Source organism: Ciconia boyciana, chromosome 2 (assembly GCF_034638445.1).
Source record: "Ciconia boyciana chromosome 2, ASM3463844v1, whole genome shotgun sequence".
In the NCBI taxonomy this organism is placed as follows: Eukaryota; Metazoa; Chordata; class Aves; order Ciconiiformes; family Ciconiidae; genus Ciconia; species Ciconia boyciana.
Window position 1 is genome coordinate 63,843,525 of NC_132935.1, and position 12,097 is coordinate 63,855,621.

At 37.0% G+C, this 12,097-nt stretch overlaps 1 protein-coding gene across 1 annotated transcript in view; it reads right to left on the bottom strand.

The window, feature by feature from the left end:
* NETO1 (neuropilin and tolloid like 1) overlaps positions 1–12,097 on the bottom strand; it is a 66,876-nt gene that overhangs the window by 18,660 nt on the left and 36,119 nt on the right. The window contains exons 5-6 of the mRNA XM_072851321.1: positions 9,978–10,019; positions 9,740–9,867 (exon numbers count right to left, since the gene is read on the bottom strand). Of these exons, the coding sequence (XP_072707422.1) occupies positions 9,740–9,867; positions 9,978–10,019 (170 nt within the window). The remainder of the gene's footprint in view (positions 1–9,739; positions 9,868–9,977; positions 10,020–12,097) is intronic.

Consider the following 12,097-nt stretch of genomic DNA (forward strand, 5'->3'; position numbering starts at 1 on the left):
AAACTATTAGAAACCTAAGAAAGTTTTTTAGGAAATGTTGCTTGCATACAAGCTAAGTTCTCTCATAAATGTAATAGAGGTATTGCCCTTTGCAAAGAACTCTTTAAATCTACCGAAAAAGAACCAGGGGTGAGGATAAAATGCTATTATTTGATATTCAACTCTATATGACTTTAATAGGAAAACCCACTCATTTTAAAAGCAATTGATAATACAAGCAACAACAAATATTCCAGTAACAGCGAAGGCAAGTAATATTTTCAATAGACACATGATACATAATCAAACTGCCAAGCATACTCTGGAGACTTCAGGAGAATGATACAGAAAGGTGAAGTAGGGCAGAAATAGCATAAAAAGCCAGTAAACATATCCAGCACCCAGCTATATGCATCTTCACTTGAAAAAATAACCAAAAAACCACTTCACTGTATTAGGCTATACTTCTTTATAGTCTTATTAACTTCAGCTAGTTTTTTACATGCACAGAACAACTGCTTAAAAAGCTTCTCCAGATTTGCATAAAGTACACAAACATAGCATATCCTAGTAGCAACAAGACTCACCACTTCACCTTGTTAATATATTAAAGCTCTTATGGTTTGAGAATTATGTGCTACTAAGCAGTCTGCCACTGTTTAATAATTGGTCAGATTTTTAAATGAGCCTTTTCAGGTAGTGTATTATGGTACATTTTCATTCTTTGTTATGCTTTGCAACTGGTCTCTCTGAAAAGAATATTTGTAAAACAATTTTTACTAGCATATGAAATTTGGTATACTAAGTTTCATTTTGCTTGCTTCACCTTTTTCTAGTATGTTATTTCTTACAGTAATCTTTCTTTACTTATATTCCAACATTCCCATCCTCCAGAATAACTCAGAAGAATATATTTCAATTAAATTGCAGTTAAGTGAATTCTACTTTCACCATGTATCCTGTTTTTTAAATACTATAAATTAAGGAAGCTGTTTGTATTGATCTCTACAAAATGGAACAGTTAACAGCAATACACGAAGTAACATTCAGATGGCAATATCTTATATCAAGGAATACTTTTTCTAGTGTTTTTAATTTCATTTACTGGTTGCTCCACCCCTGCAGTGGAATGAAAAATTACTAGAGTTCGGTCACTCGGCATTGCTAAAATTTTCTCACAGTATCCACCACTTTTTATAAATGTGTTGTCTTGAAATGTCTTGCCATTTCCTCTCCTACTGGGGAACATGCAGTTTCCATTCCTGCTAAAACAGGTCGCCTACTTCCTTGGTGAAGGCATACTTAAAGGCTTGGTTTGAATTCTAAAGATTTGTTGAGTGCAGAAAATGCATATCTGAAGTTCCTCTGCACTGGCTATGTCCCTTTACAAGTCTTTCTCTCATTCTCTACTCTCTTCCTCCCTTCCCCAGGTGCTCAGGCACCTGACCCTTTACTCCTTCTCGTGCTCCAAGTCCTTGTTCTTGGTGTTCTTCAGCTGTTTAGAGCACTTCTGTCTTGCTGATACCTGACTACTTTAGCGCCTCAGGCAAACTTCATCTTCAGGGTGGCTCCTGCTCTTTTCTGTTTATATAGCATCAGCCACTTCCATGGCCACCAGGCAGATGGCTGACCTTCACTGCCAGCTACTTCCTAGAAAGTGTTACACCTCTGATAGGAAATGTATGAAAACGTGCAGAAATTAACTGGAACCAAGCAAAAATGAGCAGCAAAAGGCCAGTGAGAGAACCGCAGACAAGAATTTTGGACTAGTCAGTGACTCAAATGCAGCCATGCAGAACTGGGGTGGGCAATGTGAGATGGGCTCTTACTCCTCACTCTCATGGACCTTCTTGTATTAGCAGCTCCTGGGGTCCAGCTGGCACAGGCACGCTATTGTCCTGCTGGAGCAAGATTACACATGAGAGAGGGAGGTATGGGAAGAGGCAGAGCCATGATACCCACACTCAGCAACTGGCCATAGCTGGGACACACCAGAGAGCTGCCTCTGTGTCCTAGAGACCAATTGCTCCTGCCCAAACCAGAGCATAACAGGCCCTGTGAAATCCTGGCACCCAGCCTCTCCTGTGAAGCTGCTGAGATAGTCCATAGTCCATCTCTGCATAACATTTCACTTAGAACGGGGAGATAAATATGCACCTCACTTGTCTTTCCTCCACTAACACAAGCAGCCTGCTTCAGATGGATCTTTCAGTGCTTGCCAGCTTTGTCACAGGTAATGCAATAAAAACCTCCTGCAGCTGATTATATGCAATATTGTATACCCATGGCTGTTTTCCAGAAAGCGAAGCACGTCAGGTAAATGTGTCATAGGAAAGCACCGAAGGCTTCCAACATATTATTGTCATGAATCATTACTTTTATGCCATATAGGCCTATCATATGTATACCATCTATATGTTACAATATACCATATATAGATATGATAGACCATACAGATATAATGCAATGTACATATATCACATTTTTATCCTATTCCACTCTTCAGGAAAGCCCTTACCTACTGCAGAAAAAAATTATCTTCGTCTGACTGCAGAACAATAGTAAAACTATACTTTACTTAATGGGGGAAAGACCTCTTACACCTGCTCACTTGTTCTCTATTTCTCCACTGCCGTCTTATAGATATACATTTATATGTACATACGTATGTGTGTATACATATATATAAGCACACATATATCTTGTATAGGGTATCCCATTTCAGTATTGAGATGTAATTTATATCAGTTTTCATTCTTACGAGAAATGTGTGCTAATCCTCCCTGTGGTTATAAAATACCAGCTTTCACAGCAATTTCTAGCATTCATCAATTATTCCTGATCTGTTCAAACAGATTGTTCATATAACAGTACAGCCAAAGTCTGATTTCTATGGGCTTATCATTTGACGTTCTCTAGTTTCTGGTGGCACACTAGCCTTATAAAATAGTAAAATATTTCTTAGAGTAGCAGTTATAAATGCTGAGAAGGAATCAAGAGAACAATAACTTAGCATTTCACTTTGAGTCTTTCAGTGAAGAAGCCAACACTTTCAGTTCTTCCCAAGCCTGAATTCTGCTGTCGGTCATACCAGTTCATTCCTGTGTGTGATAAATTCAGCTAAGATCATAACATATATAGACTTTATAGGTACTGGAACCACTAGAAAGAAATATTTGACTTAAAAATCTATGTCCATCCTTCAGAAGAAAGATGGCACCTTCTCCAATGGCATGAAGTTTCATAAATTAGAGGAAATAAATTCCTGATATTCTGAGGTGAGTTGGAGTTTCATTCGCATAGACCCCTTTGGAGATGACTATTCCCAGAACTTTATATAAAGTAATGAGGACTTGATACAAATCTCACTAAAATCAGTGGGTATCTTTCAATTTACTTATTTGGATCAGACCTATGAATTAAGACTGCAGTGCATTTTTAAAAACTGGAAACTGATTACACAAACTGACAACCTGATATTGGATCAGATTTTATTTTAAAGAACTGGAATAATTTAATTGCATCTGCACGCCTCTGCCAATTTTTATGGGTTTGTTACTATATATTTGCCATTGTTCCTGTCACTGGCTGTAAGACCCACACTGGCAGAAGAAAATGACTAATAAATTGAGTTCCCCAGGGAAAGAATAAAACTGATTATATGACAAACTGTTATCTAATGCAAAATGTTCCTTATACATAGTTTTCTGAAATCAGTGGCAATATTCTCATTATTTTCACTGGTGTGTGTATCTCACTAAAAGAAATTAAGCAGAAAGTGAGAGAAAAATTATCAATATTTCTGGTTATTTCATTTACTGAGATCTTAGTCATTACTTCTACCAGCAGTGGATGAGAAACTTTGCTCCCCCAAAAGAAAACAAATGAACAAAAAAGAGGTCAAAAACTATAATGCCACCATCTGCCTTCATTAAGCATTTTTTTATTGATGCCAATGGGAGCTTTTGGAATGATAACATTTCCATAGATACTGACACGTTATATTAGCATAATCGGGTCATTCTTGTTGAAGAGAACATCTTATTTGAAAGAAGCAGCATAACTGCCATATCTTCTTCTTTCACATTTTTGTTGTAAAGTTTTAATAAGACACTTTCCTCAATTCATTAGTTCCACATTACTTAGAAGAACAGGCTGCTAGCACACAAGTATTAGCTTTTACTGAGTTTTGAGATGTCACTGCAAATGCCAATGCCATTAGCAACAAAACTGATAAAACCTCACTGCAACTGTGGCATATATAATTTACACTCGGTCACATTATATTTTAAATAATTGTCCTGTCACCTTTAAGGTTTGTATTGTCATCATAATAATGAAAAAGGAAATGCTGGATAAGTTCTACTATTTTTTTATTTAAACTTGAAAACAACAGAAATCTCTGACTGCATATATTAGAAAAAAAAGAATAATTGTAAACTATGAATAATATATCACCTCAGTAAAATGGTCAGATTATAATCTTTTCATGGTGAATCACTTTTGATGAGTTCTGCTTTTTAATCAATCACTAAATGTTAGGGCTGACAGCATGATTGATCAGGCCAGTCAGGAAAAGCTTCAAACCATATCCCAGCGTATCAGACTTAATATATGTGCACAGACATTCAGCCCCTTAAAACCAGAACAAACAAACAAAAAGCCATCATTCAACTGCTGAAAGTAATTTAGATGTAAGACAAAACCCTCTTCTTCATCTGGGCCTAACGTCCAGATTTCGCATATTCAGCTTCTAGGTTCAGTCAATTCTCTTGTAAGCACAGAACTCGGTTAAATGGTCCTATGTCTTTCCCTATTGCCCAGTGATCAGTTACAGTGTCTGCTTTGTTCTGCATCTTGTTCAGCTCTATGTGATTAACAAAGGACTTTCAAGATGATACCTCCAGTGTTTAGGCCTGGGAAGCCCAGTTTTTTAAAGCAGATTGTGCAACGCTAATTAATCTCCTTCAAGGCAAGACGATGACAAGTATACCAGCCTAAAAAGCATATTACTAACAACACTTGAATTTGTCTTCTAAAGTAGCCTGTCCTGTTGCTTGGATCCTAAACTTTTTTTTTTTAAATCAACATTACTTCAGCCCAAAAGTGTTAACAGCACATGTTCTGTTTGAGTTTTTTTTGTTTGGGTTTCTTTGACATTTTTGGGCCTGCTGTTACTAGTCTGAGACCACGCTATGCAAACAGAGAACTCCATACCTCTTATTTTCCTCTCTGCTGGGGCTTGGAAGATACTGTCTGTTGAAGGTGACAACCTTATATGGTACTTCTTCTAACACCCTATGATTCGCAGCCAGGCTCAGACATCAAAATACCATTTTCCTGGACAAGTGAAGCTCTTTGGATTTCTTTGCTTTCTCTTACTTGTTTCTTCAGACTTCTGTGAGTCCCCAATAACTGACATTTACTCTAACTGACAAGTCACCCTCATTTTTCTCTCATACAGTGGCAAAATGCTCACAAGTGACAACCTTTACAGCTCCTTGGTGCTGTTGTCCAGCCACCACCACACACCAGCCGCCATGGCTGGACCTGCCCATCTCTCCTTGTCAGCCATGTCCTGGCCCTGTGGCCACCCTCGCCCTGGCCCCTTCCTATGTGCTGTACATCCCCCTCTCACTGCTCCCCAACAGCTCTGCTTGAAACAAACATCACCGCTCGTAGGAAGCTCAGGTTTAAGGATACTGCAATAATATGTCAAAACTAGATACTCATTAATTAATCCTTTCAGTTTCTTAAGCTTTTTGTTAAGTCTTGCATCCTATAACCTGTAAAGATATCTTCTTTGCCCAGTAGCATGCTCGTGGGGCAGGAGGATTAGTCATCACTTTGCCTAACTAGCTTACAACTTCATTTTATTTCTCGTGGTGTACATACAGAGGGTAGCCTCACTATTTGCTCAGTCTAAATGTACATCTTGCTCATTCCTCCTTAATAGATTACTTCCACTGGACCAGATTCAAATTAATTCTGCCTATCGGTAGTTTGGATGCTCTTTCCTGAGATGCCCAGAGCTTCTGATTATAAGCACTGCTTACTGTTTTTTCCCAGCATCAGAACATAATATTTGTAAATGTTTTGTTACTTTTGCTGTCAAATTCTGCTGTCTTTTTTTTTTTCTGCAAAACCTGTCAAGGAACAAGCATGACACAATGATACTTTGCTGGGGAAGTTACCCACCAAAGCTACCTGAGCACAAACATATCTTCCGTCTTCCAGGGGGGCCTTGTCAAACTCTGATGACACATCTAATATAGAAAAATGCTTGTGGTCGATATTATCCTCCAACATTTCACCCTTAACAGAAAGTGAGAAAATACTATCATTCTTTTCATTTTCTTATTTTCTATTCATAAATAGAGGTTATTTGCTTATCCACTGCTGTAGCCAATGATATCACTGAAGTGTTTCAAATCCCGGTGCAATTAAGCTTATCCATGTCCTCCTTTGGGCTTTGTTCTACAGTGAAGAATTTTGGGATGGGAAGGTTCCTCCAGCTCTTTACTGTTCTGGGTGGGCTGGCACATTCAGTCAGCAGCTCTCTTCATTTTCCATTCTTGCTCTGATTCAAGTCAACTTCTACACGAAGTGTAGAACCCCCAGTATTTCTGAACTCCAGATTCACAGCTGTCTTACTCAGCAGGAACTGACTTCGAATGATTACAAGAAACACACACTTTGCAACCAGTCACTGTCAAATATAAGGCTCCACGTCTGTGTATAGATTGAAGTCATGTTTAAACTGCCTTCTGCTGTCTTCTGCACTTCAAGAAGTTTTCAGTTCTGTATGCATTTTCAGCATTTTATTTTTTGTGCTATAAGGTAATCAGGTCTATTTTAAGTGTGTGCAAGAAACTTGCTGTTGTCTGTCCCATTCCAGCTTGCTGAGGATAGCAGCAGCATTACACCCAGACTGTCAGTTTGAAGCTCAGGCTTAGAGATCTCAAGTTCATACTCCCTGACTGATCTCATTGCTCATATGTCGAGCTCAGACTTGGCTTGAATCTGGAATTGCAAACCAAAGAAAGGACTTGCATCTTGTTTCTGCAGACAGTTTAGATTGGATGAGCTTAAGCCAAATGAAATTGCAAGCAGCCCACATTCTGGCACAGTTTAATTAAGAAACTGAAGATGTAAAGATCCAACCCAAACTCTGTCTGAGAAACTCTGGCCTTTTAGGCATAGTTCCCAGTAACAAACTGTGCAGCCCAGAGTACAGGAACATGTGGATTTAAAGACGTCTGCTGAGTTCTTACTGTTCTTAGCAGTAGAGCCTGTTTTCATAGGTGCAAGCTGCCATAAATTAGAATGATGTCACTGAATTATTGTACTGAATATGTCATTAGTTCAAGGTTAGATAAGCACAAAGGAAGCTGACTGTAAAATATGGACAATAGAATCCAGTTCAATTGAATCAGGCCCATAAACAATCTTACCATAAATCTTACTTCATACAAGGTTTTTTACAATTTTATCCACTAATTCCATCTTTAATATCTGAAAATTTTTCAACCTGTCCTGGTATGGTGATACCATAACCATATGTGTGTGTGCTTGTGTGTATACATACATGTATATATTTGTGTATATGTATATGTGAAAACCACACTAAGAAAGTTCAAGTGCTAAATTGGACTTACCCCTCTAAGATGAATCGAGGCTTGAAAATTGTTTTTTTTCCTAGCTTGCTGAAAAAGCTTTCAACTCCACATTAGGAAACACTGATTTATATGCTTTTATATTGCCCTATCTCTCCACCCAGAGAATTCTGTAAGATAGGGAGCAGCAAGATTTGTCAAGAGATGACCCAACCCAGCCCTATGCCTAAAGGTAGGATTAGTAATGTTTCTCTCATTTTTCATGGGTTGTTACCTAACCGGCACTTTAAGACCTCTAGAAATGCTGGCTGAACAAACTTCCTTAACCAGTCATTCATAATCCCCTCCTTGCTGTTTGAAATTTTCTTCCTCAGTATCTAACCTGAATCTTTCTTTCGGAGTGCAGGACCATGACTTATCCCATAGACATGGACATCAGAGCATTCCTTCCTCGGTGTAAAAGCCTTTTATTATCTGGTATCATGCTGCTTCACAAAATCTTCAGTGTTTCCTCAGGTTTTCTAGAACTGTCTCATCGCTCTCCCTTCCAGATGCTATTCAGCTGGCGTACACTTTTTGAAATGCAACACAACTAAATGCAGGTATAGAATTTCATGAAGAACTAAACAATTTTTAATCCTCTATTAACAGTGGTAGTGTGGCATTCTTCTGTTATACACTGTGTTTATGGTTATGTAGCTACACAATTTGTATTTTTACATCAGGACTGAAGTGCGGATAAATCCTACAGGTAAGTAAATATGTGATTTTTAGCAGGACTTTGAATCATATAGAACTTTAGAGTTAGGTCAAGCAAGAATATCACAACGACATTACCTGACCAACCAAGCATAAACTAAAATTAAGATTATAGGACAATTTTATTGGTTTATTTAGTTATGCTGATTTTAATAAACACAATTCTAATTTTGTGTTTACCTGTTTTCTTTCTACTAATACCTAAGTGTATAACATATGCAATAATCATTCATCAGTCCGGTCCTTTCATGTCTATAGCTGCTTACTGTAGCAAAGTGGGAAGCTCATCTACTTAATTGAAAACCTCTATGAATATTGAATTTATCCAAAAGTAAAAAAAAATATGAGATTAAAGTATATTCTAGAAATAATTTATCTGTAGTCTTTATAAGACAACTATTCAACTCCTCTCCTAAACTTTCACAATAGAAAAATGCTGATACTAATGACTTTTTCTCTTCTGGAAATCCTTCCTCCTGCTTATTCAATACCAAATGCTGGAACAGTTAGATATAGCCAGTACAGTCTGCTCTGAGATTATACAAAAAACCCCTTATCTGTTTAAAGATGGCAGAGATTAGTGGATATATAAATTCTATCTTGTAAAACCTTTCCTGTCCAATAAAAGTCAGCTAGAAAAAATATAATGTGGAGTTGTCTTTAACGTGGTGAATGAAAGTAGGTGGGAGAAACAAAGCTGTTCCAATTGTAAGGAGAGGAGAAACGGTAGTGTAGCCAGCAACAATTAATCCATATAATAACTGATAAGCCATGGATAAGAGAGGAACTCAAACAGAATCCAAGAAAAAAATTGTTAAATTCATTGCAGCCCTCTCCTGTTTGTTACAAAGGCACGGCTTGCTGACTGTGGTGGGACAGAAATGAGAACACTATCTCTTTTTGTCTGTGGCTCTAAACCAAAGGAACTAAAGGTCTCATACAGAGGAACGTGAATTTTCCTGGGCTCCATTTTCACAGTTCCCAGATGAGAAACAATGATGACCTTAGGGAGCCAGCGGTGTTCTTAGTAGTCTCTATATTAGGTATTTGAAATATATTGCAAATTAAAGTGATAAGATTACATCCAGCTTAAGAAAACACATTGATAATTTAACAATATGAGCAAAATTAAAGATGAATTTAAGAAAATTACTTATGGCACAAAAAGCACATTAACACTGCCCACATCATTATTTATAGAGAAAGAAGGTTATTTTGGCTGAGGTGACAAATTACCCTTCCATGGCAGAAGGAAAAAAATAGTTTACAAGTTCAAGCTGTAAAATTATTAAACAAGATCTGACTGTACTAAGAAATGCACAACATATTAGAAAAGTCAATTTCTTAAATTAAATGGCAAATCAGCAAGTGGATGAAAGACTGACCTTGGATCGGGGTGGTGCTCGGATGTACCATTTACAGTCTACTGCTTCAGTTTCAGAAGCTTTTCCTTCTTTGACAATTTGTACAGATTCCACAATTCCTTCAGGTCCTCCCATCTCAAACTCACAAACTGAATAACAAAATACCAGAAAAAATGAAACCTGAACAGCAAACAACAATATTTTCTACAGCAGAGTACAAAGGCCTCCAAGTTAAAAAAAAAAAAAACAACATACCAACCTGGCAATGGTTTCAAAACACCAAGGTCCTTAAAATCTGGATCTTAAAAATTGAGAAAGAGAAAATTAGTTTTGTTCAATATCTTGGCTATAATGTCGACGTGCTAAAATTTGACAATGCACTTCAGTGATATAATTATACATATATTTCTTGGAAATGAGAAATGTTCCAAAACTATGGCAACACACTAATTATTAATGCAGAAATTATTGATACTATCATACCAAGTTCTTTTTTTTCTGTTATGAAATCCTTCTTTTCTCTGTCTTTCTCTTTCAGAAGAGTGAGTTCAAAAATATTTCTGCATACACTAGCAAGCAAGAACATCACACAGCTAACCACATGGTATTTTAATACATCAGTCTAATGAAAGAGGATATATTTACAGATCCACTCAGAATCCTTTTGCCTATTTTGCATTTTGCAGTATAACACTCAACTTAACCAGAGAAGTCTAAACTTCATTCTGTGTTTATGAATACTCTGCCATCCCTACTGACAAAGAAGAGACACTTTCTTTGTCAGAAGGATCCATTTGGTCTTCCTGGAATAAATACCATAAGGATTTACCATGGAATTCATTGTGCTAACAAGGTAATAAGTCTAATATATGTGCTATTTTCAATCAGATAAACATGATTATATTTACTGTCTGAGATGCTTTGTATCATGCTTTTATAGCCGGTATAACACATAGATGGAATGAGTTTGGTCTTAGACCTATGCTTCAATAGACAACTATCCATAGAGAAATCATCATTTCACAAAATTTGTCCCAGTTTGAAGATACTGTCCAAAACCTGAAATGTGAAAGAGGCTAAAGTACTTCAACAGAAGATGATTTCTTCAAAATAGGCTGGTCTTTTCTGGGAGATTTTTATCACTTACACCGCTTTTTTACCTAAAATGAATGTTCTGCACTGTTTTTCTCATTTTCAGGAGGAAAAAAAAAAAAAAAAACAAACAAGAAAGAAATCCACTGGCCTTTACTTTTTTTCTGGAAAGCTGATAGGATCTGGTCTTCTGAAATTAATGATAAACACTTCTATACAAACACTCTGCATTAAGCTTCTCCTGAGCCACATACATAGTGCCCAGGCCTCAAAAGGTTTGCACAAGAGGAAAACCGAGGTACAGTTTGAGCCATGTAGTCTACTAATGGAACTGATTTTATTGTTTCAGGATTGGGTCAGTGTAGAAAAATCTATAAATAAAACAATGAAGAGAAAGTTTGGAAGTAGGAAATGTATCAAATGAAAAAAAAAACAACCCACCACCAAAAATGCTGTTCCTTTCTAGCCTTAATTGAGTCAGGACAGTAAGAATCATAACCAATTAACATCCTGAAAAAGTCTAGTGCTCTATAAGCAAGATCAGCCATTTTAACCTGAACAGTCAGAATGTGTTGACTTCAAAAACTGGAGTTGTAAAATCACAGTTTAAAACCATCCCTCTATAAACAGGCTGCTGCTATTCTTCCCAGTTATCTTTTACAGTTGCACAATATAAATTGTGAGTAAATACTCATGAACTTAAGGGACTGCAGATATAACTGAGTAGGCAATTAGCATTAATTGTTAAGCAGTTTTATAGATCAGTAGATAGATATGATAACCAACTACACTAAATGTAATTAAATATTTCACTTAATGTACTCAGATGTTGATATCTAGTGCTGAAAGCAAGATACTTAAAGGAAACCTACTTTGACTACTGCTTCAAATTAACATCCAAACCCTGTCTAGTGTAACCATTACATTTCTTCCATTTGCTGAGTTTGCAAGGATCACTCTGATTTACCGAAAACATTCCACCACATTAGCAAAGTACAGAGGAGGAAAGAAGGAGAAAAAGGTCCTGACAGGATTTCTCCCATATGGAGTTTTCATATAAAGGAGTGCTAGTAGCAAGGCTGAAGCGTAATCTAGACCATGCAATTTGACCCACAAAACAATTCTGAAAGTATGTTCTCATTTGCTGACAGTACAGTAACATTGGTAACAATGCACAGAGAAGTGCACAATCTGTTAAAATTCTAGAAATATGGTAGATCTTGCTCAGTTTTGAAAATTAATCTGTGCAACCTTTTAACATCTCAGGAGTGACAGTGAAATAAAATC